The sequence below is a fragment of the Strix uralensis genome, chromosome 5 (assembly GCF_047716275.1).
Source record: "Strix uralensis isolate ZFMK-TIS-50842 chromosome 5, bStrUra1, whole genome shotgun sequence".
NCBI lineage: Eukaryota > Metazoa > Chordata > Aves > Strigiformes > Strigidae > Strix > Strix uralensis.
Window position 1 is genome coordinate 26,023,725 of NC_133976.1, and position 26,517 is coordinate 26,050,241.

The window sequence follows — 26,517 nt, forward strand, 5'->3', positions numbered from 1 at the left end:
ATTGATACATAAATAATAAATGATAGCAATTTCCTGATTATATAGCATCTCCACATGCCAGTTTAACCTCTGATCCCATTTTTGTTTAAATATCCAACACGTGTAAAATCCCTGTTAGAGGATTAATCTGTCCATGGAATGAAGTAAGTATAACGTGTAATTTAAAAGCCTGTATTTCCCATAACTAGCTATATATTTCTCAAATGTTTTTAAAATTTCTGAAGTACATTGGTATTGCATCAATAGGCATAGCACTAACATTTAATCCTTCAGGGGAAAGCTTATGGACAAGTAGTGAGACACATTTTTTCCCTCATTTTATCTGGATGTAATTTCATTTTGTTATTATGATATAAAGCCATTACAATAATATTTGTTCCTTCAAGAAGCAACTTAAAGAGTATTTTTCACTTACTCAAACATCTATTAGGGAGAATTTATTAAGCAATTAATCAAAGTAAATAAATTGTTTCTGAAGATGCCTTCAACAGATACACATTATTTGCATGTGACAGCACTACACTAACTTAAAAATATCCATACATCCTTAAAACCAGAGTCTTTCTATAGTGCCTTTTATTTTCTTAAAATGTTCTTATTTTCTTTCTTCTACCCATGAATAACTGGAAGTTATATGAGGAAGTGTAGAAAGTTCACGAGCAAAGACTACACTGCTTTATACCACATAACCTCTTAAATTTTAATTACCTCATGAAAAATTGAGTAAGTTAGGGAAACATTTTGGTGGATATCATTGCTGAACCCACAACCAGCGCTAGTTAAGCAAAGATGACAGCTTCAAATATTTTGCTCTCAGAAAACACCATGGCAAAATCAAGCTTCTAGACTACATTTAGTTAGTTTCTTTACAAAATATTCCTACCCTTGAAGAGAAAACAATAGGCTTCCAGACATATTTTTATCATTTTTAAAAAATCTTATCAATAATTTTTAAATCTCATTAAAGTATCTGTGTTGGAACATAGGACAGGTCAGAATATTTTTATTAGGTTCATTACTAGCTCTGTATCAGAATGTGGCCTTATAATTGCATAGAAATTTTTTTCAAAAAAGTGAAGAGGGCATGAAAGTAAAATTCTTCAATTAAGTCTTATCTTCAGACCATAAGTACATGCAACTGCAGACTTCCTAGGCCTTTCACAGTCATTTATACAATACAGAAATACTGAAATAGCGTCAAATTGAGTTTTGGAAGGAGCAACAGGAAATCTTCCTCTGGCCCTCTGCCACGCCAGTGTATTAGCAGTTTGCCACTGTTCTGTCACTGTATCACTCCAGTTTAAGTCATGCATTTATTTCCTGCTCTGGAGTTATCAAAGCTTTTCCATCTAAGACAGAACATTGTAATTGCCAATTTCAAAGGTTTTTAGGAAGTTGCTTTGTAGATTTAAAATCATTTGCAACAGCCTTAGTGCCCATCTTGTGAGCTATATCTTCTAAGTGTTGCACAAGTGTTAATTAATTATAGGTTTCACTAAGCCTTTAAGGTTTTGGCTGTATTGCAAGCAGTGTAATACGCTCTACCTCAGCTGAAAGCCTTGGAGATATGGTGCTTTAGGGAGGCTTAGTGACTCACTGGTGAAATGAATCTGGGGTCTCTATGCCATCTAAAGCAGCTGATTTGCTACAAAAAGGAGCACATGCTGTATATTCTTCCATGACACTGCAGCTGTTGCTCACTCGGTTGCCATATCTGCCTGTGGCAGAAAATCTCCTGCTATTCTAACAGGTGTGGTACAAATGCATACGTTTCCTACACAGACTAATGATAACACCTACAGAGTTTTCTTTTCTGGTAGAGATGCAATACACTTTTGTGTCTAACTGGTTCAGTTTCTGCAACATAAAAAATAGGAACTGGTCAAAGACTGAAAGACTCACAGACTTCATGGATCCAGGGTAAGTTGGTGGCTATTCAGAGTGGCCCAGAAGACCTAGATAAGCATCAGACCAACCCAGCTAGGAAATACAGTAGCACTCTTCAGCAGGTTTCAAAACTAAAGGAGTCAACAGAAATCCTGGTGGTTTTTGTATTGGACAGTAGCTACATAAAAAACAGAAATAATCAGACAGGGACTGGAAGTCCATGTCACACTCCTTCCACTGAGAGACAACCCAGCATGGTCCAACTGCTGACCTGAGGCTTTAATCCAGGCTACAGAACATATTTCCTGGCCTGTCTCCTATCCCCTGTTGCAGATAGAGTGGCCCCTCCAGCAGTAGAGACTGTCTCTGCAGCCAAATGCCTTCATCCACATTTGCATCTGTCCCAGCAGAGAGATGCATTATTGCAGCCACAGAGACAGTGATGTGGGGGGCCATGGCAGGGGTAGATGGGGGGACCCACAGCAGAAGTAGGAGACCAGGGATTTGCTACTTGCACACGGCAGCAGCTTTTGCTTCTGGGGCAGGGTAGGGGGGTCACAGTGAAGAAAGGAGGGCAAAAATCTAGTCTGGCACCTGGAACCACTGGACCACCTTATCTCGCCCATTACACTGGATGTATCTCTTTCAAACTTTTCTACTGCTCCCACCTTCAGCCTTGGTATAGATCAGCACTGTGCTGTGCTCTGTCACCCTGTGGATAATACTGCTCTCCATGGCTGTGGTTCAAACCTACTTACATGGCAAAGGTTTAGGGTTGCCATCTCCATTTTCTTTGGCAAATTTTGTACTACTAGATGATTATGAGAAGCCTCCAGTATGAACATCTTATTGGAATTCTGAATTCCAAGACATTTTTTGTCAGGTCTAGCTGTCTAAACAAAATGTTTCAGCATAGTTATTCTCAATATGTGGCCTTAAGAGGCACTTCCCCGTTTGTTACTTTTTATACTTTCTTACCTACATTCATCTTTATTTTACCAGCCAGGCTTGCATGTCCCAGCACTGGACACGCTGATGCTATGAATTCCAGTCTAGGTACCTGTAACTCTTGCGCTCTGTACACGACAAGCAGGATGCCTAACCCAGCATTTTGAGTGGTTCTTCTTTGATTTAACCATAAAGCTATTCTGAGTGGGTCAAATTTCCTGTTGATTTCAAGTGAACAGCAGATTTCAGGGGACCAGGGTTTCATATATTTAGAAAAACTCTTGCACATCCAAGGAATTCTTCAACTAATGAACAAAAACCCCTCAATAGTTATAATTTTTCCATGAAAACCTGGATTACAGTTTTATTCAAATGCACTGTTTACAGCTGTGATAGAATGTGTAGATCATATCAGAAAAAGCTGATTAATTCATATTACCTTATTCACCAAAAACAAGAATACATTTTCTGGTTGCTTCATATATATTTTCTTCTATTTCACTCAACTGCATGCAATCTGAAACTATCCATTATGCATCACCACCTTATTAACTTCACCTGATTTAGCTGAACTTGTCTTCTCCCATTCAGCAGGACAATAAGGGTATCTTTAATCTGCTTTAAATTGCACTTGCATAATTTGTTTTAATATGATGTATCTCTTTTCCTACTGTAAACACTTAAATAGTTGCAAAAGCTAATCAAATCATTTAAGATATGCACATATTCCTAATGAACAGTATACATCCGTTCCTGTTGTCATCCTTCCCTCCATGACTACAGCCACTACTCAAGACAAATCTTTAGCAGATTTTGTGTCACAGTCTTATCACCTCACACAAAAAGGTTGGAACTTCCCATACAGACACCGAAGACTACTGCCACATGGAAACATATTTTCTCTGCTGATTCACACGTTACAAATCCCACAGTGGATAGCACAAACCAGAAAAGACTGAAAAAACCTCAGATTAAAGGATAGCTTCCCATAATCTTTTTTCATGAAGAAGATCAGGTTCAAGACAATCTAAGGAACCTGAAGGTGCACAAGTCCATGGTCCTGATGAGATGCATCTGCAAGTCCTCAGGGAACTGGTGGATGAAGCTGCTAAGCCACTATCCATCATATTTGAGAAGTCGTGGGAGTCTGGTGAACTTCCCGCTGACTGGAGAAGAGGAAACATAACCACCATTTTTAAAAAGGGAAAAAAGGAAGACCTGGGGAACTACAGGCCAGTGTCACCTCTGTGCCCAGCAAGATCGTGGAGCGGATCATAAGGCACATGGAAAATAGGGAGGTGATTGGTGACAGGCAACACAGCTTCACTAAGCGCAAACTGTGCCTGGCAAATTTGGTGGCCCTCTATGATGGGTTTATAGCATTGGTAGATAAGGAAAGTGTAACTGACATCATCTATGTGGCCTTGTGTAAAGCATTTGACACTGTCCCGCACAACATCCTTGTCTCTAAATTGGAAAGACAGGGATTTGACAGATGGACCACTCAGTGGATAAGGAATTGGCTGGATGGTCACACTCAAGAAGTTGCGGTCATCGGCTTGATGTCCAAATGAAGAGCAGTGACAAGTGGCGTTCCTCAGGGGTTGGGTTGGTGTTGGAACCAGTACTGTTTAACATCTTTGTTGGTGACATGGACAGTGGTATTGAGTGCACCCTCAGCAAGTTTGCCAATGACACCAAGCTGTGTGGTGTGGTCAACACGCTGGAGAGAAGGGATCCCATCCAGAGGGACCTGGACAGGCTTCAGAGGTGGGCCTGTGCAAACCTCATGAAGTTCAAGAACGCCAAGTACAAGGTCCTGTACATGGGTCAGGGCAATTGCAAGCACAAATACAGGCTGGATGGAGAATGGATTGAGAGCAGCCCTGAAGAGAAGGACCTGGGGGTGTTGGCTGTCGAGAACATCAACATCACCCAACAATGTGTGCTCGCAGTCCAGAAAGCCAACTGTATCTTGAGCTGCATCAAAAGAAGTGTGACCAGCTCTCATAAGACCCCACCTGGAGTACTGCATTCAGCTCAGGGCCCACAACTTAAGAAGGACATGGACCTGCTCGAGTGGGTCCAGAGGAGGGCCACAAAGATGATCAGAGAGCTGGAGCACCTCCCTTATGAGAACAGGCTCAGATAGTTGGGGTTGTTCAGCCTGGAGAAGAGAAGGCTCCAGGGAGACCTTGTAACAGCCTTCCAGTACCTAAAGAGGGCGTACAGGAAAGGTGGGGAGGGACTTTTTACAAGGACATGCAATGATAGGACAAGGGGTAATACCTTTAAACTGAAAGAGGGTAGGTTTAGATTAGATATGAGGAAGAAATTCTTCACTGTGAGGGTGGTGAGACACTGGAACAGGTTGCCTAGAGAGGTTGTGGATGCCCCTTGCCTAGAAGTGTTCAAGGCCAGGTTGGACGGGGCTTTGAGCAACCTGATCTGGTGGAAGGTGCCTCTGCCCATGGCAGGGGGCTTGGAACTAGATGATCTTTAAGGTCCCTTCCAACCCAAACCGTTCTATGTTTCTATGATTTTTCACTAATGGATTAAAAGAATAATTTGCAGTCTTAAGTATTCCTGAATGAATTCTGTTGAATGTAATACTGACTTGACCTCTACTCAAATATATATATATGATAAATACAGAAATCTGTTTTCTCTCTCTCAAGAGATATCAAAAATTAAACCTTTGGTTAAGTGATTAGACAACGGTGCAGAAAATAAAACAGAGAAAAAATTACAGAATTTAGCTTTTTTTATCCACTGTTTGGTTAGTTCTAATACATATTATATTGACTAATGTGCTTGGGTTTTTTTTACCATACTGATAAAGCAGTAAGCAACATATTAATCCTTTTTCCTTTATCCCAAATAAAGAAGGGGAGAAAGTTAGTGATAATACAAAATACAGGAAGAATCAGTGAAGAGGAATTGTATCAGACATGTAAGAAATACACATTAAAAGAGGGGCAGAAACCCATCAAGGAGGACCCTTACAAAGTTGTGAGAGTAATTTCACATTAGCAGACTAACACATAAGTGCCTGTGTCTTTGCAGAAATGTGCACATGGTGAGGAGAGTGTTCACCAGGTTGTCGGGGAGGCCAAACCCTTTATATGAGAATGTGAAAGGACATGGAGAAAATTAACGCGAAATGGGTGGATGAGCCTGAGAATACTCTCAGAATTCAGCCCATGTAAAATCTGACACTGAAATATGATGAATTAAAATTTCCTATGGTCGTATCATGTGAGAAAGTGAGAGCACTGCTGGTTCTCAAAGATCTTCTAATGGCTAGTATTTTAACAAAACCCCTAGCTCCTGAAGTCATACAACCACATGAGATTTCAAATACTTTTCTTTAAAGGAGGTTTCTTACCTTGTGCTTGTGCAAGTAATCTTACTTAAAATAGTGAACTACTAACAGCCTCAAAATACAATAATTAAACCCAAAATGCACATTTTAAAGTCTTCTCACTTCATATTAGACCGTATTTCTTTTCCTGGATAGATTTATGACTACTCAGTCATTTTTACTACTCAGTGCAGTTTGAAATGCTGAGTGGTACTGGAGATGTTAAGCGACCACTCAGTCCCCAGTATCTCAGCTCACAATGTTATCAGTCCATCACAAGAAATGACTGGTTTATGTTGTTTCAGCGGTGGGCAGCTGGCTGGCTCAGCCAGGTGCACACTGCTCAGTTTTCTTATTCAGCACAGCAGAAACTGTACCACAGTACTCACTGACAGGGACTCCTAGATCACTGATGGGGTTCTCTCCCATTGCAGGAGCCACAGGATCTTGCAAAAAACATGATACTCTGTTCTTAAAAAAAAACAGGTTGGCTTTTTGCTCCAGTTTATATCCATTTGGCTTTGTGTCAGCACTATCCTAAAACTTAAATAGCTCATCTGGATCTTTTTCTCCTTGATGCTCATCCAGGATTTATTCACGCACAGTTCCACTGATATGATCTGTGTATCTGCAGTGATACAGTTTTTTAAACACAAGCCTAAAGTGTGTTAACAAAGAAAAACAACAACAAAAGAAAAAACCCTCAAAAAGAACCTGATTCCTTGGGATTTTTCTGCAACATTGCAAGATACATGAAATGCAAAGCTACTGTCCAAAAATCAAAGATTACAAAGAAAGAAGTAGCTACAGACCATACAGGACTCACCCCAAACTCTGCAGATGATGGGTGGATGCGTTGTGTGGTGAGTGCACCATGTAATGTGAAATATTCCACACACCTAACAGCAGTGCTCCAGGGGGCTGGCAGAAGGCTCCTTAGCCTCCCAAATTTGTTAATATACTTACACACACCTAACAGAGTAAGAATTACAAAAGGGAATGATAGAAACAACTGACATACACTTGGAACAAAATTGTTTTTTCAAATGGGTAGAAATAGATGAAACACAGTTGGTCAGTTTGGGGATGGAGCTAGAAGACAAACTGTCTGGAGTAACATTAGGTCATTTTTTATAAAGCCAGCTGTTACTCTGATCATTAGCTATTTCATCTAAGCAAGCAGATGTGTTTCTTTTTGGGAACTTCTGCTGAAGTCATGGAGTTCAGCATATAAAGCAAATGAAGAATCTTTTTTTAAACACTGATTTTAAAGGCTTAATTTTTCCTCAAAATACTTGCTTTAGCTTTCAAAAAGCTTTCAGTTTCTTCAATATAAGCTGCTCCTGCAGAACACTACAAATTTTGCTTTTCCAAGGCTTTGACAACTTTCAAAAAATAGCATTATAGTTGGAAAATTATATTTTGAAGAATTATGATACAAACCAGTCTAAATCTCAATGAAGTCACTAAATCCTTCCATTTACTTAAGCAAAAACTCGAATTTGTCCTGGATAGCTTCTAAAAAAACCCACAAAACCTGTTACAATTAAAGAACATTTCATGATTTCCAAGGAAATTTTAAACGAGTCAGGAATTCGTAGTCAAATTCTGTTAGGACATTTACAAAAGCATACATTTTCATTCACTAAAATACATTTGATTTCATTTATTTTTATGCAGCATCCTTTATTTACAGCATTTTGAAGAACAATTTTGTTACATGATTTCATACAGTCAAGTATTCTAGATATCTCTTATTTCTCCCTTTCTGATGTTATTGTTTAATCAACTCTTCACTGCTTTTACTGTTATCCTATCTCAGCAAACAGATAAATAAGGCAGTGAAGATGGATACCTCTTCAACCGATACCTGCTTTATATTTCAGTCTTCAGGTAATCCAGTATCTAGCAGAAACCTTTTGGCAATGAGGGTAACAATTCAGAGTCAAAGTACTAACAGATATACTGCACCTGAAAACTCTTAATGAAATCTCTCACTAGTCAGGTGAGCAGTCCTGATACCTCCATACAGAAATGCACATTGCTGAATGCTACCTGCAAGTAGGATCTCTAGTACTTCAACATCACACAGAGAATTTTCTACAGTCTGTAAGTTTAGTGAAACATAAAGGGCCATAGGAAAAAAATATGTTTCCTTGTTGTCTAACTGGATGCTATAAAAATCTAAAGAAGTAAATATTGCTTTTTATGTGCCAAGTGGCCAAGCCATGTCTAGCCCATCTTTTAGCTGCTGAATCTGAAGGTGTGGTATAAATGATACTTCAGGAGCCCTGACACAGACAAAAGCCCAGATGCAAGATGCATTTAGCTGAATCACCCACCTGTTAAGCACTAGGAGAAGGCTCCAGAGCCTTGAAGTTCAGGTTCCTACACTGTCCTTTGGTGAGATAGGCAGCTGAGTGCAATAACAAGCAACTGGTTTGCCCAGAAAGCATTCAGCTGCCCAGGACAGCTGATATAAAATGCTGAGTTGGTGGAAACGTATCTGAGCTCTGCCCACCTTTGGGAGGTTGGGTTCTTCAGAAGTGCAACCTAGAATCCCCTTCTGGGAGTATCTGCAACTTTCAAAAAATGAGCAAAACCTGCTCTTTTTAGAGCACAACCAAAGAAAATGCAGTGGCAGTGATTTATGCATTGCATCCAGCAAGTGGATAATGAAATACTGAGTAGGAGCAGGCATAAGAACTTTTATTTCTCTCTTGCTCTCCTATCCTACCAATTCAGAGTCCTGCCTCCAAAATCCTGAAGCAGATGCTTAAGAAAAAGTAAGAAAAAGGCAAACTTATGTGATATGCTTAAAAATTTCCTTGCAAACTCTCCCAGGCTCTATTTCCACCTCCAAAAAATCCTGAAATGGATGTGGTTTCCATCTGCTTAGCAACCCTCAGTAAGTTTCTGTTTCAAGAGTTTATCTCGTATCCCCTCAAAACATTTTGGTCTCAGAGCAACCTACAGCAGAGTTTCACGAGTCTATCACCTGTTGCAGTAAAAACTACGCCTTTATTTATCTGTAAATCTGTCTCCTACTGCCTTCATTTGCTGTCCCCTTGTTCTTGTATTAGAAGAGTTAGTGAAGAATCTATTCCCACCACTTGTGAGTTTATAATGCTCTACAAAACAAACATTTAAGTTATCTTTGCTCTTGACAGGGAGTCCTAGCTTATTTAGTCATTCCTGAAAACAGATACCCTGTTGCCATTCTGTTACTTTTTTGGAGTCTGCTGTGCCTTTTCTGAGATGAGGGAAACATAAGCACATAAAGTATTTAATAACTAGGTTAGCTATGATTTTACACAGTGGCATAATGATGTTATTTGTCCTCCTCCCTAGCCCTTCCCTATAATTGACCCTTTTTTTTTTTTTTCTTTTTTTTTAAAGGAAAAATGCTTCAGCTTAAACAAGGTATGAAGAGTCCTGTCATTTGATAAAACCTAACATCTGGAAACAGAAGATTTAGGTTCAAATACCTTTAGCTCAGAACAAGTCTTCCCTCTGGACTGTCTTTCCTTGGTGAAACACTTCAGTCACTGTGCCACAATGTAAGAATTGCCTTGTTCTTTGTCTTAAACTGAAGTAGCAACAGCAGTGAGATCAAGACACCTGATCCTGTCAGCATCTATTTAGGGAAACCTTATTTACTTAGGAATCAGGGAAGTCATTTCAAAGAACATTTGGGTTTGGATTCCAATTAAACTTAGGAGGGAAAGAGGCACTGAGACGCACGTTAATAGGGTCAGATAAGACACATGCAGAAGAGGAATTGTACCTGCCTGAAAGCTTCCCTGGAAGCCCCAAAACATACTAGCTGAGTCAGGGACCCTTTTAATTAAAATTTTGGGTTCAGGCATCTAAATTCCACTGGTGTCCTACTTTCAGTGCTGAGCTTTCCTCATCAGATGTAGCATAGTCCACGGGACTTTTACCAGAATAAGGATTTCTGAAATGAGCTAACTTAAACAATAGCTCCTGGAGTCTTTGATTAGTAATGAAAAATATTAATTTCTAGGGTGAAATATAGCTACTTCTGGTGGATCAAAGATTACCTGAATCTAATTATGGGCAAGAAATAGAAGGCAATAGGAGATTCTAAGAGGCACGCCTCATCTAGAATAATCCGTGACATGTTTACACAGTGCCCATGTTTCTTAAAGTCTATTATTTCACCTCCACCAGACAGTTCCACAATATCAGCCAGCGATGCAAAGTAAGTAAAATAAACTCTCACCTCATTTCTAAAATCTCCAGTTATTTCCACCTGAGCCTCAAGACTGAATTGACCAACTTCAGTAATTTGTATTCAACAAGCAACCTGCATCATACCTTCCTACAAAAGTACTCTGCTGCCAACAGTTCCTCAACAACCTGCTGGAGCCAAGTTTCATTTGCAGTCCCAGCCTCTTTGATAAATTTGCTATCTTTCGTTTAATGGATTTTGTTTATTTAATACTGTAAGTCCTGTTCTTTATGTTGATTTATCTTTCTAATGCAGAAGCCTTGACACGTATTCAAAAAGGTAACTTTTGTCTTTATGGGAAAAGAAGCTTATTGAATAGCCAAAGGATGTCTCATACAGGAAAGCCACATAAATGGTGCACGAAGCTGTGAGAATTGAGCTGTTAAATGGGAGCGGGGGGCTCCGGAACTGCTGCAGACTTACAGGCCCTACAGGGAATACTGAGAAGCACGGCACGTTTGAAGAGGAATTGAAATTGTCAGCAAAAGAACAGAATCTGTTCACCCTTAAATTTCTAATTAGAGAACTCATAGTGGGAAGTGACCATTTAAATGATGAGCACAGAAAATGAAGGAAACCGCCTTCCTTAAGAAATGGGCAAGTGCCTACATTCATAAATTAACATCCTGATTTACAATCCAGATTATAATTATAAAGTTTCAAATTACAACCTTATTTTTATATATATTATTTAGTTTTTTTCCAGGAGTTCAGATAGAAGAGTATATTTAGAGATGAAGTAATGCCAAATGCAAGTTAGAAAACTCCCCTTATACATTGTATTGATTCAACATTGGAAACTACAGCTTTAACTATTTTAGGTATGTCCTACAGACTAGTGTGCTGAATAAATATTAGGTTACACTGATATTAATTTTCAAAATGTCATTCATTTCTGCACAACTTTTCATACCTGTCAGTATCTGAACCTAAAATAAATCCATACTGTATATTTAGATTCTGGTATATATCAATCTCTATGGTACAAAAATGCATAACATATAGACAGTTAGAACATATACAGATGAAAATAGATGGTTTAACGGTCCTAAAATTCTTATTTTTGTTTTAGCTCATGTTTTAGATAATGACAGGACTAAATTTCTCCATAGGAACTATGCATCAGCATCCACAAGAACATGCCATATTAAGTGTAAAATATGCTAAAGCATTAAAAATAATATACAGTAATATTACTGTGATGAAATTGAGTTTGAAGTATGCCAAGTATCTAGCCTACAAAAATACTGTCAGAGGTTAGTGCAAAAAAGAAGGCTCTGACCCCGTAGTGCTTTAACAGTCTAAGGGAATCTAACGGTCTAACTGAATCTAAACATGCAGACATGAGAATGAACAGAAAGTGAGATTGGATTTTGAAAGCTGAACCAACGCTATCCTTCAGATTCTCATCATTACTAGTTGGGGCTGTCCAGTAAAAAGCACAGAGAAGTTACTTTTCTTGTTGGTAGCGAGATGTATGCTGTCCGCCAGCTTGGAAATACAGTCCTGTTGTCAATTATATAATAAAAATTAGAAAATGTAGGGTAATGTTACTACTTTTGTGTGAATAACTCATGGTATTGGGATGCAAGAAACAAACTAAAAGTGAGAGAGAGATCTTTTCTAGACAGTGAAAAATTAAAGTGAGACACAACTAAGTAAACAATTCATAGTTTAATTAGCTGCATTTTGAAAGGCAAAACCCTAGCTGAGGTCAGTGACAGTAGTAAGGTGCAGATGAAATAACTTTGGAGAGACTTTTAACATTATTTGGGGAAATTACCCATACGTTTTTCTAGCAAAAGCTAGCAAGAATATTTTTTAAGTCTTGCCTAAATATTTACACCTCTTTGATTCAAATTTAGCCACAACTATAATGTAATTTGTTAAAACATGTTCCTTTCTCTATTAACATTTTCTTGCCTACACAGTCACAGATAATCTACTTATTGAAAAGACTCTAGATTTTTTTCCACAAGCACAATGAGACAAAAACTACAAAAAAGGGCACACCCCATTGACTTTCAGGAGGTTACACGGAACACATCAGTAAACTGGGGCAGAATTTCAAAGAATATCTTCAGCCTAAGATATGTGCAGCCTAAAGATTACAGATTCATATATTTCTCATTTAAAATAAAAATGTAGAAAAGCAAGTGAATTGTCCACAGGTTTTTTTTTCCTTTAATTTTAGTAACAGAAAGACTTCATAGGAAATCTCTATTCTAAGTACACAGTAGTGTCCACAAATCCCACAAGACTTCTCATGTGCCCTTACTTGTGACTGAATAGCATCTCACTCCACAAGTAGTTCCATTGAACTTCACTGAATGGCATTCACTGAGAATTCTCAGATAATACCCTGCTCCATAAATAATTACATGAGTACTTGGCTTCAGTAACACTGTGGAGGAAGGTGCTGTTCATATCTCAGCAGTGATATTAGAATCAAGCCCCTAAGCATGTCTTCAATAACACAGAGAATGAACTGCCACTGTCTTGTCATTCCCAAAGAACTTTTTGCCTCTGTCTGCTCTAATAGGTTTTTCTTCAGTGATGTTGACGTGGCTTTCTTGTCTTTTCTGAACACAGATGAGACCTAGATTTTCCTGCTGAATCTCCCAGAAGCCACAGCAAAACTCCCAAACAGTTTCATTAGAAAGGACCTCCTGCAGAGCTCTCTACGTGATCAGCTGAGAACTCAACATTTTTTGAAACTACAAGCAAATGAGGCTGGGATCTACATGTTGCCTAGCCTCGAACTAGTAAGCGTAGTCTCCAGAACGCAAAGGCAGACTGCCATGCTCTTCAGCAACACTCCATTGACAGAACTCTGGGTCTGGCTTCTTCCATACCAGAAATACCCAGCCTGTCTGATCCTGTGCTCCTCTCTCAGCAAGCCCTAAAAACCATACACTGGTAGTATGCAATAATATATTTTATTTTTTACAAAAAACCAAGAGGAAATAATGTCAAAATACTGACAAAATATTTACTTTTATGAACTAACACTATCTGATGAGAGCATGTTTAGTTATGGGGAGATACTCAAAGAGGAACATACTCAAATGAAATCTGATTAAATTAGTCTAATAACCTGTACAGGGTATGCCTTTTTTAGAAAAAAATCATGTCACCGAACACACTGAGCAGTCTAGCTCATGAGTCTTCAGAATGAACCACCAAATCATCCATCCCATCTAGAAGGGGTGTTCCCTTCAGGTCAGGTTTGAAAACAATAGTGTATCAGGCTAGAGAAAAAAAAAGTAGTCGCACTTATACCTCATGTGTAGGCAAAAAACCTTGTTTTTCCATTCTAACAGATCTTTTAAATTCATGAATATAACACACACATGGACACCATGTATTTGAATATATACATTATACAAAACCACATTATGAGATTAAATTATTAAAAAATACATTTTATAAAAAAGTTATGTTTATGTCTTGCATTGCTTGCCATGTGGTAGGATCACCCGAACATTGAAGTTAGTCCCCAAAATTGAATTGTGTTGTGTTGTATTACATTATGACCATATGATGGTATACTTGATTCGTACTCACATATTTTCATATACCTCCACACACATACACAAATACCTGCTAATTTTGTCCTTTAAATAGTCTTGGGAATATACCTGATCTTATGGAACAGGTTGGCAACATAAGAAAAATGTTACGAAAACTTATCAAAAGTTTTATGACAGGCCATTCTTTGCCAAACTAGTATAACAGAAATATTTTAGAGTAAGTACCCTGGTTTTAGAAAGAGGTTAGTTTAAAAGTGACAGTAAAATGCTATTAATGCCCTTACAAAGATCATACATTTTAATTAAAGGTCAGTTACATTCATCACATTTATACTTGAATTATTCCACTATACTTTCAGAAAGGAGGTAAAAATATTTTTCACATGACAAGATTTTAAAAGTAGTTTCCTCTAACTAGCAGAACTTGGTACTAAACTGTTTTCACTCCGAGTAACCTAACACCGATCTTTGTTTATAAAGCTTCACGGTTTCAGAAGCAGCACCACCTATTGGGTGAAAAATGTAGGTTAGTGCCTACTTTATCACGAGAGACGTATTGTAAAACTGGTTTTGTACATAATGAGCTGAAGCTCCTAAGTTCCTCATACTTAAATACAAGCAGCTAGTATTTTCTAGTGATCCATTTGACAGAAGCTTATAAATTCAAAATGATCCTTCAATACGATACAAAACCCACCACTTAAGCTCCTAATATTTATTTGACGAAGTATTTAAGGCAGCTCTTCTAACAGCATCAACTGACTCACGCTGGTTATAATAATAATCCCGTGTGACAGAGCACTGCATGCTTTTGAGGGTGCACTCCGGCTGCACAGATCTGAATGAGTTGAAAAATAATTTGGTTATGTAAGTAGTCCTACTAAAATCTATGAATCCATATTCTGTATGCAGGGTCCCACGTGAACGGACGACTCGCGTTTCGCTCTCCGAGGCAGCAGTTACACCTTGTTTCAGGGCACTCACTGACGCTGCCCGCTCTCGGAGAACGAGTCTTTTTCTGGACCGAAATTCTGCGCCTATCCGCGGTTCTCTTCGAACCAGTTCGTGCGAGAGGCTAAAGTAAAATTTGCACCCCACGTCCACAGAGAAGCTCGACGTCAAAACTGCTTGGCAGGGATCTCCTCGCTCCCTCCTGTCACAGGCGCACACCCACTGCCCGCGGGTGCGGGCTGCCCGCCGGGTCAGACCCCTGCGGAGGGCTCGGCGGGGACCGGTTCCGCGGGGCGCGGAGGGCCACGCGAGACGCCGCTGCGGGAGCAGAGGCAGGGTGGGCTGGCGAGCCCCCCCCCGGGGCAACCCGCCTGCGCCGGGGGTGGCGTGGGGATATCGCGCATCCGCGGAGCCCGGCTGCGGGAGGCTGAGGGAAAAACGGGTAGAAGAAACGTTCCCACCCGCGGTGCTGACAGCGCGTTCCACGGCGTGGCACAGCCGGAGACTGCGCCCGCAGCTGTACGCAGAAGGGGTCGGAGGGAGGAAACCCCACCGGGGCCCGGGGAGAAAAGTTGGTCTGAAACCCAGCGGTGAATTCATGCAGAGATCACTCACCCACTCTGAGGATGCAGACGAGCTGGATGCAGGCAACCAAGCGCCCGAGAATGAGCATGTCCAAATCGTCCTCTGCCTCCTCCCGCCTGCCTGCCTGTCTGACTGCCTCTCAGCCTCCCGCCTGCCTCCGCGGGCAGTTGCACCTCTCCCCAGCGGGGAGCCGGCTCCGCGCCGCGGCCGCGCCCGGCGGCCGCCCCCACGCCGCGGGCGGGCGGGATCAGCGGCGCTGGCAGCTGGCGGGGCCGCGGCTCAGCGCATGGCGGGGGCGCGCCGGGGCCGCCCTCCGCGCCGCTCCGCGCACTCGGGGGCGCGGGTGCCTGCGGAGGAGTGCGCGGTGTGCGCGGGTGTGCCCGCCTGTGCGCGCGGCTGTGGGGGTTGTGTGTGTGTGCGTGCGCGGGTGTGCGCCTGGGTGTGCTTGATGTCTGTGTGTGTGTGTGTGCGCGGGGGGGCGGAGACCGCGCGCTGCTGGGCGGCGCGCACGTGTGCGCGCGTGTGAGTGTGTGCGGGGTGTGAGTGTGTGCGGTGCGGAGGGGAGTGGGCGAGCGAGTGTGGTGGCGCGCGCGCGGCCGCGCGCGGGAGGGGGCCGACCCCCCCCAGGCAGGAGGGGGAGGCCGCGGGGGGGTCACGGCGCCGCGGGCAGAGCGTGGCCCCGGGGCCGCTGCAGCGCCGGTGCGGGGGGAGAGCGGTTCCGCGCGGGGGCAGCCCCCCGGGAGACCGCCACCCCCTCACCGGCGTGAGAAGGAAAGTCTATTTCGGCGGGGAGGGGGGTGTGGGGCTTCTAGGATCTCGGAGGGCAGCGGGGTGCGGGGCCGGTGGGGGCGGCCCCGGGGGCGCGGAGCCCGGCAGCCCTTCGGGGGTGCCGCAGAGCGCGCCGGCGGAGGAGTCCCGCTCACCGGCGGCGTCCCGGGGCCGCTCCGAGCCGTGCTCGAAGGGCCCGGCTTTGCAGGCGCTGACTGCCGAGGGTTACCGTGAGAATCACCGCGGGGAGCTCGGCGCGGCTGGTCAGAGCTACCGGCCCGTCAGTCGGTGGCGTCTGCGGCTGCTCCCCGGGCCGGTATACGTGTTCCCTGGGAAGTGTCGGGGGAGCGGGGGAAGGGGGCTGGAGCGGCAGAACAGCATCAGCCGCCTTAGAAGTGGGTCAGGGCGCAGGCAGTGGCACCGTTTCTTCGTGAAGACAAAAAAAAAAAAAAAAGGCAAAACCAAACCATCCAAACAAGAAATGAAAAATTAAGGGAAGCAAACAGCAGGTCCGGCGTGGTGGGGAAGTGCGGGGCGGGGGCCTGGCCGGGCCATGCCGGGGGGACCCGCGCGGCAGGGCGGCACGTGTGGGCGCGGAGGGGAGCCCCGGCCGAGACAGGCCGCCCTGAGCGGCACCCCAACCCCGAGGGAGCGGGCACCCCGCCTACCGGGCTGGGCCTGCCTCCCCACAGCCTTCGCGCGCCCAGCTGAGCCGTCTGGGGTGTCCTGGTGTGACAAGGTAGGTAGGTGGGGGGCTGGAAACACCCCTGACAGACACTCGGGGCTTTGGGAGCATAAGATGCCACACACGATCCTGCACTTCGTCCCAGGCCCGCTCCAGTGCAGCCCAGGAGCCATGTGAATGGTTTCTGTGTTTGCAATACTGTTCCCATCTGAGTGAAACCGTCTACTCTGCACGGATGTGATGCGACTTTTAATGGCAGGCAACTTCAGTGTGAAAACACTTGGTGCTTTATAGGTACCCTGCTCCAGCAGGTCTCTTAGTCCTCAGCCACCAGAGCTGCTTCTGCCAGTTTGTCCTTCAAGGAAAACAAAAAACTTCTGTGTCAGTTTTTCATTTCAAGGTCCACCTGGCCTGCTCTACCTGGCTGTTTGGGCTGTTATGAGCTATCTTGACATGAAGCAAATTTGAAATTTCAGAGTGAACAAAAAGTTAGAGGAGAAGTTGTCAAGATGCTCAAGCAGTTGGCTGTATCTGGAAAGCAGACTGGAGACGTATCTTCTCCTGCAAGGTCAGCATCTTTCAGGGTACTACAAAGTTTACGTACAATAGAGGCTGGTTCATTAGGGGAAGGATTAACTTTGAACAACAGTTCTTGTTAAACAGACTTTTGGTATCATGGGAAGAAACAAGTTCCATGTGCTGAGCTCCACCAATAAACTATTTTAGGAATGTTCTAAGGGAAAATGTCTTTAAAGTTTTCACTCAGCTGGTTTTCACTCAAAGAACCTAGATGCCAGGAAACAACCCTAGTGATTTCCAAACCCATACACATGCACAAACACACTGATACACCTATGCTATTAACACCAGTGGATAATATATTTGAGATAAACTCCAGATGCAAAACCATTTTGCAATTGGCCTAGTTTCTCAGGAGGAATAAGAGTTTTACAGTATTGCATAGCAATATGTATAGGTATTACTATAGTATACAGTATAAAGCCAATGCCTGCAGGACTGTAAGGCTCAAGGGATATACCTCCACTTGGCTGTCCTCTCGAGCTGGTAGCTAGACCTAACTCAGTTATGTTGCTTGTGAGTACATGTGAGCTTGCAGCAGCTTCCAGCTTCCCCCTCCACCCTGGTGGAGGCCAAGTTTTGTGATCATCTGAGAAAGCTAAAGATCATTTCTAACAGCTGCTAATGTGATTACCTACTCAGATGCTGGAAAAGTTTTAGATAGGTCAGTGTGCTCCCTTTCTTACAGAGTTTCTTTGAGAATCCAATTTATACCATGAACAAGTTACCCATCATGAACACACCCACACTGAGGGGCACGCACAGTGTTCATAGGTGGCACAACTATTTCCTAGTTTTCCATAGTACATTACTACACAGAATCTGGTCCTGACGTGGTTGTTGTGCCAATGGTTAACTTTCACTTCCAACAGGTGAGGCATTGTAATATTTTACAAGGTGAATGATAAACATCTAGGACAGATCACCAGTGAGTGTGTTAGACTCCATCATTTGAAATCTTTACATCAAAAACTTAGTCATCTTAAAACATGACCACAAATGTTTACGCTGAGTAACTCATGCAGCTTTATAACCTGTAATACAGAGATAATAAGGATGGATTAGAAGATTCATCTCTGGCCATTCAGCATATATACACACCTGGTCAGAATAAGAATAAAATTATAATATCCTGATGTGATAGTACTTTACAGCTGCTCTGAACAGGTGTCAATGGTTTAGAAAAGACACCAGGTCAGAGGCCAATTCCTACAATACCCCTCTGGTTCTTGTGCTGAAGAATGGTTGGTGAAGAAGCTCTCCCTATAGTCTAGGAAATGCCTGGATGTGGTAGGGTGACAATGTTCACCTTTAGCTGGCATGTCATGATGTTTTAGCTTATGCTGCATCAAGCCAAATTCACTAAAATTAATTTGGAAATAAGTAAACCTGTCAAGCAAATCAGTTCACTAGGTCTATGACATGATTTCTATTATTGCTCCTGCTTTCTCCTAGATGAAGTATAAATAACCCACAACATGATACTATATCAAGCAGACATGAAAAGGACTTGTAGTTAACATTCCAAATTTCTATTTCTTAAAACTTACTATTCTTACTGATGGCTTATCAATGAAAATATGACTTATTTTCATTGCTATACCCTTTAGTAAATATTTTGCAGATTTACATAAAACTTCTCTTTCATTATGTAATATTTCCACTTGTCATTTTATGGAACATTAGCAAATCTTTATGAGAAACTGATCCCTCTTTAGTTTCTGAGTTAACATTTTCCCCTTTTGATAAGACCCTATTTTTAAAAAAATTTCTTTAATTTTCATCCTTCTTTTACTCTTTTCATCTGATATCGAATATTTTCTCCAAATCTGCTTTTCATCCATTGTTACATTTTTCTCAGTCTAAATGAACCTCTCCTCAGTATTGATACTGTATTTTTCTTTGTATTGTGACAATCTTATTATTTTCCAGGGTGAGTCATTCTGTGCCTTGTTAGCTTTTTTTCAAGCTTGTTTTGAGTGCTTATGTTTTTTTTGTAATAATGTCAATTTCTTATTGTATTTATCTTCTGCTTCTCTCCTGGTAAATGTTTTCATTTTCAGTGCTGTCTTTGATATTTGTCAAATCCTTTTTTGGGTTTACATGCAACTTTTATTTTCCTTTATTTCCTCTATGAAAGCTATGCCAGCAGTGCGTCTTGATATGTATGGTACTGTATGTTAACAAAGAATCTGTGGATTTCCATGTTTAGTTTCTAATTTACTGGAGAAATTGTTGAGTAAATTCAAAATATTGAGAAGGTGTGTGCAAAAGATACGTTGTCCTGACAATAGTTATAACTACTATCATTAGAAATATCATTCAGACACATAATATGATATCAAAATGCATATTCATTAAGTGTAATGCTGAAGTCAAATGTGTCAGTTCTGTTTGGTTGGAGTACTGTTTTTTCAGAGAACTTTTTACCATGAGTATTTAATATGAAGTGGAGGAGTATTAGCATAGGATCTCACACCTTTTTTTTTGAAGATACAAAATAAAAGTAAAACCAGTATTTTTGTCTACCTCAATTTTGTTTGGCATGCTAGAGTTGCAAGATCATTAAAAACTTATTAACAAATAAATAAGGACTATTTTTGCCATATTTTAAGGGAGTTCCATTTTTTGCACTCTGTGTAAAGTCATGTTAGTTTCATTTTTGGGATTGGTCTGAGGCTTTACTTTCCCAATTCCATTGCCTTCGAGAACACAGAAAGACAAGAAGAATGGTGACATTGAACCTCTTACTTGGCCCTTTGCTAAACAGAAGATGTAACTCAACTGCTTTTCAAAGCTAAGCCCGAGGACAGTAGATGGTGTATATTTTCCTCTCAGAAAAAGATCAGAACTTGAGAGTTTGATAACAGCCAGGTGCCATCAGAGCCTGGGAAGAGCTAGGCAACAGACAAAGTCTATTCACGTAATCTGGTTTTATTATTTCAGTTCTCAGTAAGATCTAGTAGAAAAGGGCTAGGCTGTTAGATGTACTAAAGACAGCACGGTTTAAACCTGTCTTTTTAAGCAGCTATCTGTCTGGCCTAGCCATGGAAAAAGCTTCAATACTGCATCTTCTGTCAAAGCAGAGGATCTGATGAAAGGTTTGTGGGCTAGAAATCTTAGATATCTGTTTTTCCCAGCTTTATCAGCTGATCTTGAGATAAAAACCACTACCCTAAAAACTCTGCCTCTTCTGGCAAAACCAGTCTGTACCTAGCTGATTCCTTCAGTGCCAAAACAGCTGCCCCTTATTAAATCTGCTGAAGAATGGCCTTCTAACCCCACTACTTACCGAGCAGGGTGGTTATAGAGTATGAGAAATAAGCAATGATGGGCTGAAATGCAAACTTTGAACAGGTTGGTTTTATATGTATATACATGAGCACTGAGTCAAATTTGTCTACATTTCCTTCATGCTCATTTGTGGCTGTTCAGTCACAATTTACCTTTAGCGCTCAACACTACTACTACTCCTCAACATCCGTTGCAAACAAGTGTTTCGAACATTTTCCATGAAGGCTGGTGCTGTTTTTCCTATCTGTGAAGAGAGATGCACCACTGGCTGACTTTCTGACTATACTTTCAGCTCTGCAAGAGGCATGGCCATGCTGTAAAATGCTCTGACTCCAGTTGCAAATCCCTTCCTATGTTCTAGACAAATGGATATGCCTCTAGGGGCCTTTCGTTATTTTCCCTCCCGCTATGCAGCAACAGAGAAAATGAAAATAATATTTCATACTCCTATTTAGCATTCCTATTCATTTTTGCTTGGATTATTAAATGGAAAATTGAGAACACAAAGCACGGCTACAACCACACTAGCACATCATCTCACTGCGTAGTTACCTGTTAGCAACACAGTAGTTTCCCACAGAGACCGATAAGGCTAACCCCTGAAATGATAAATGAATAGCAGGCAGGAGTGAATTATTTAATATCAGATTCCTCCCCAGTCCCCAAACACAAGGTAGCATGACCTTCTGGAAGGTTTTATTTTTCTTCGTCTTTCTGTGGAGGGGCAGGTAGAAGTAGGTCTGCCTGAATGCAGGGAATGGTGACAGCCTGGTGCAAAGCCTCTCCCGGTTCCCCTACAACCTATCCAGACACTGAATTTGGCCCTCCACTCTGAGACACAATAGAAGCCCACCATCTTTCATGTCACCCATGCAGTGAGCTGTCTAAAAGTAGCGATTTCAGAGTCCCCTTCCCCTCCAGCTTACTGCCAGTAAGGCTCTCTTTATAGAATGTAAGGAAGCAATTTCTATCCCAGTGAAGAAGGTTCTTTCAATCCAGTAACTGCAGAATAAGGCACTGTTTTCAGTGGCGTTGGTGATTAAAAGGCTCTTTTTCTGCTGCCTTCTTTTTAAAGATAGTGTACATCCTGACAGGAAATTCGGACGAGTAAAACCAAAACGTATACTTACAAAAACAGTAAGCCAAAATGGAAAACTGCAGTGCATGCTTAAGCTATGTATTAAAGACATACATAGACTCAAACACTTGATCATGCAGAGTGAACAGACAGTTCCTATGTATGTGGCAGGCTTTAACAATAGCCCATTTAATAGTAAATAAATTAATAAATAAATAAATCCCCCCTGCAACCAGCTGTTAAACTGAGATCTAAGAGGTCAATTCCAGCCAAAAGCAAATCGGTTTTGGCTCATTTGCATAACTAATCAAACAGTATTTCCTATGTTGACATCACATTTACCAATTTTTTTTCTCTTTCATTTGTGAATCTGGTGGCCTTCTTATTACAGCAAGTGCTGACCTACAAGCACAATAGATATGAAGTCCCTGGAACAATTTATCATAATCATCATGCTTGGGTAAACATTGTTGATGGTGCTGCACAGAGTTTTCAAATAATGCATATTGAATGGTAGGAACACTTTACTGCTGGCAAATGAAGCACAGATTTTTTTTTCTTAAATGCATGTTTATAATTTTTTTTCTGCATTATTTTGCTTATAGCAAATTGTATTGCTTTTAGAGGGTATGTTTCAATTTTAACTGGAACTAAAAGCAATTTAGATTATGGAACTGACCTAGCATTTGAATGCTATTATTCTCATTGCTTTTAAATATGTAAGTATTTTTGAAATCTACTATTCACCTGGGGAGAAAAGTAAACGGCAACAGAACAACAACAAGGGTATTCTGATATGCCATAACCTGTCTCAGGAATAGCCACTATTTGTCAGCATTCAAGATATTTGCCAAATAAACTATTCACAGCTCATCTTTCTTTTGACAGTACCACCAGTGTTGGTGGTACATTGATTGGAAAATAAACAGAGGCGGAGACGTTGGCTTCTAGCACATAGAAACAAAAAGCACAAGTTTCTCAAGTAGGGGAAGGAATAACTAAGTAAAACAAAATTCCTTCTTAACATCTAAAAATCTTTAAGGCAGTCATTCCATTGTAATGGCTTCTAAGATCTCAGAACATCTATTGCGACAAAGAGTAACTTCTTAAATTTGAACAAAATTTAATCAGAAAACATAGACCTGTTGCTATTGGTTTGCTATTAAATATTCAGAGCTGCCTATGAACTGTGGCAACTGAAATATATAAAATTTAATATACACAGAGAAAAATGTGATGAAAAGAATCCTAGGTTCTAATGGAAAATGATGAGATCTGAGATTACTGTTACCACTCAGGAGTGACATTTGGGGTTATGATAGGTAGGTGTATGAAAATATTAGCTCAGTACTTGGTAGATGTCAAAAAAAGGCAAAAGCATTCTTAATAATTGTTGGAAAGCAAATAGAGAGCAAAACAGAGGGCATTACTTATGTCACTCTATAAATCCCCTTCTCTCTTGCCACTTCTAACTCAGTATGAATATAAAATGATTCTTTAGGATATCTTTTTTTTTTTTTTTTTTTTCTTTCTCATTACACACACACAAATCCCCAAATTTTCTTCATCTCAGAACAAGCATGATCAAAGATGAGGTGGGATGGCTTCTGTATTTAAGGAACAAGGAGGAATATATTTCAGGAATTTGAGGAAAAAAAGAGTCTGAGGTTCCTCAATCTGGAAAAGAGGCAACATATAATCAAGGTCTGTAGAGCCAGACTAGACCATGGAGAGCGTAGATAGGAAATCGCTGCTTGCTTATCCAACAGAAGAATCTGCTGGCAGCAAATGAAGCCAAGTTCAAAAAAGACTCCAAACTTAAAGTTCTTCCTGCGATGAGAGTCAGGCCTGTGGAGATCCTTAGCAGTGGTATTCTGGACTCAGTGAATTTATGAGAGTTCAAGGGCAGACCAACAAGAGTTTGGAAGAAAGATTCATTAAAGGTTACTAAGTGAACAGGTACCATCAGTCTCAGTAAATCTCCTGAACTCAGAATTAGTTAGTGGTTGCAGGTTACATGGGGAAAGTATAGTATACCAGTCCTCTTTTTCTCTTTCCTAGCCATCTACTAACCATTGAAGAGAGTATAGTTGTTTTTTCTGAGCCGAATGACACTTCTGGATTTCATTGTTATAGGTGCTTCAGCACAGACAGCTGAGACCTTTAGAGGTCTTGTTAATTACAGGTACAGTCCTGGGTGATGACATAAACTATAACACCTTTATATATGCCAGAAAAAAAAAGATCACAATTGTGTTTGCCATCAGAACATCAAAATATTCTGTCTGCAATTAATGACCATGTCATTAGGTTATGCTTTTATCAAATGTCATTTGCTTATTTTAAAATACAACTGGAAAAAATATAAACATTTCCATGTAACTAAATTTCAGGAGAGAGCAAAATCCCTAAGTAAGTTTTATGGTTAAAGGTAAGGGTTAGGGACCAATTAAGCAAAAGCTAAGCAGCCAAGTACAAGGTATGCAGGGAGATGACTGGGCCCTGGCTCGAGGTTCAGCTAATTGAACATGACATGAGACATTATGTTGTGGGACATATGTGTGAGAAGCTGTCAAAAGTTACAAATAGTACTGTGAAGTCCAGCTGTGTTTCACAGTTGATTAAGGGTGAGTTACAAGAAAGGTGGCCAAACTTCACAATAATTGGAGGGCAATAGTGGGGTCTTTTGGGGAGAGGAACTTGGAATTCCAGCAGTACCTAGGTAATGATATCAGTAAAACCATCTGAAGTCAAGATTACCTAAGTAATTGCATCTAAAGTACAGATATAGGAAAAGAGGGACCCACGGGGAAAAATAACTAAAGGTTGGTTGATTATCTGGAGGGAGACCAGAGTGGAGAAAAAGAAAGATCAAGGAAGATGGAGGAACATGTATGGGAAAATGTTGAGGAGCATAAAGGGGTTTGGTCATGTGTAAGCAGGTAGCTAGTCAGTAAATATTTTTTACTTAAATCAGCCTGACTGAAACGTTCCCAGATGATGTTATGAATCAGCAGCAATGTGTGAAGACCCACCTGATTGCCTGGATTGTCAATTCTATTATGGTCTTTCACTGATTTAAAATACTGCATAATATAATTTAGGCAAATATCGGGATGATAGTCAATCCTTAGGGTCAAGTTAAAGGATTTCACTCTGCCAGAATCAGTAGGCTGCCTTTTTTTGTGGCTGTCCTTGAAAAGCCCAGGCTGAATTCCTGATTGTGTTTTAGATTGTCTTGATGGGGAGCCTATAGTTTGCAAATAAAGACATGTAAATGTAAGGGTTTCCAAGATGACTATGATCCAGTTATAGCTCATGGAGAACTAGCCAGTGTTTTCTGACCAAATGTCAGTGCCTGCTTTGCAGGTTGTGTTGAACAGCTCTCTAAATCCCATTGCGTGTCTCAATTTGGATATTTACCGACTACTGTGAGAACTTAGAAACTTCACACACATGGAGACATTTAAAGGCTTGATTCGGCTTCCTAAATATAAGCATTTAGTGCTATCCAAGAACCTGAGAACCTCCATGACCCACACACTGTGCTGTTAAATCTGCCTTAGGACTTAGATGAGACCTACAGCTATAAGGAGTTACATGAAGCTCATAAGGCATCTCAAGTGTCACCAGATGCCTATACATGGGTACATGTACTCAGTCGTCATCTTCAAGCTGAATCTTCTCCCTGGTTTGTCACCTTGAGGGAACTGCTAGGAGCTAAATCCACAAAGGGGCGTTGGTGCATGGGTGTTGAGTTTCACTCCATATTGCCTTCAGATGGCTGTTGGAGGCATAGTTGGATTCACGGTCCTGAGGTAAGTGCTACACCCCTCAGGTGTTAGGGATGGGCAGACATTCCCTCTTTCTTCAGATCTGTGTCCTCCCTGCAGGACTGACTGATGCTTATGTGTGATGGGGGTTGCAGTCCTTCCATATATGTAAGATCATGGGTGCTTCTGTTTAGCCTCCTCCTTCTTCCCTGGTAGTGGTGCTTGGCAGAACAGGATTTGAGTGCTTGTGAGACAGCTGGGAGAGAATACAGGTAGGCTGATGTTCCCAGAAATCAGGAGGATGGAGAGAAAGGCAGGCTGTTTGCACAGTGTGGTTTGGGGACTGATTGTGTAGCTGCTATATATGGAGAAGGTGAGCCACCCTGTATGAAGGTGGGAAAATAGATCAATGAGATGGCAGAACTGTGCTGGGGAGAAAGAGAATATCTGATACGTGTATGGAGGAGGAGGAAGAAATGGGCTATTCTTGGGCTTGGAGAGGGGAAGCATAAAGTTGACTACTTATGTGGGGGATGAAAGAAATAGACTACTTATAGAAGAGGTGAACAAAGCTGTAACAGGTACTAAAAACAGATCTGGAAACCATGGCTGCCAAGGCTTAACTATCTTAGTCTAATTCATCTCTCAAGGTACAGGCAATTGGCTCACTTCTCAAGCACAGCTGAAGAAGGAAATGGCCACTTTTTGTATACTAGCTGAAGCTCTCACATAGGCAATAGGACAGTCAGGTTGTCTGCCCACCTCATTTGCAAAGTTCACTGCTTCTTTTTACTCCCAGAGTTTGCCTGAAGGTCCT

General features: G+C 41.4%; 1 protein-coding gene across 7 annotated transcripts in view; it reads right to left on the minus strand.

The window, feature by feature from the left end:
* PTPRZ1 (protein tyrosine phosphatase receptor type Z1) overlaps positions 1-15,709 on the minus strand; it is a 143,923-nt gene extending 128,214 nt beyond the window's left edge. For all 7 annotated transcript variants that reach the window (XM_074870176.1, XM_074870175.1, XM_074870173.1 and 4 more), the window contains exon 1: positions 15,554-15,709. In XM_074870176.1, coding sequence (XP_074726277.1) covers positions 15,554-15,611 — 58 coding nt within the window. In that variant the 5' untranslated portion in view covers positions 15,612-15,709. The remainder of the gene's footprint in view (positions 1-15,553) is intronic.
* Between the last annotated feature and the right edge of the window lie 10,808 nt (positions 15,710-26,517).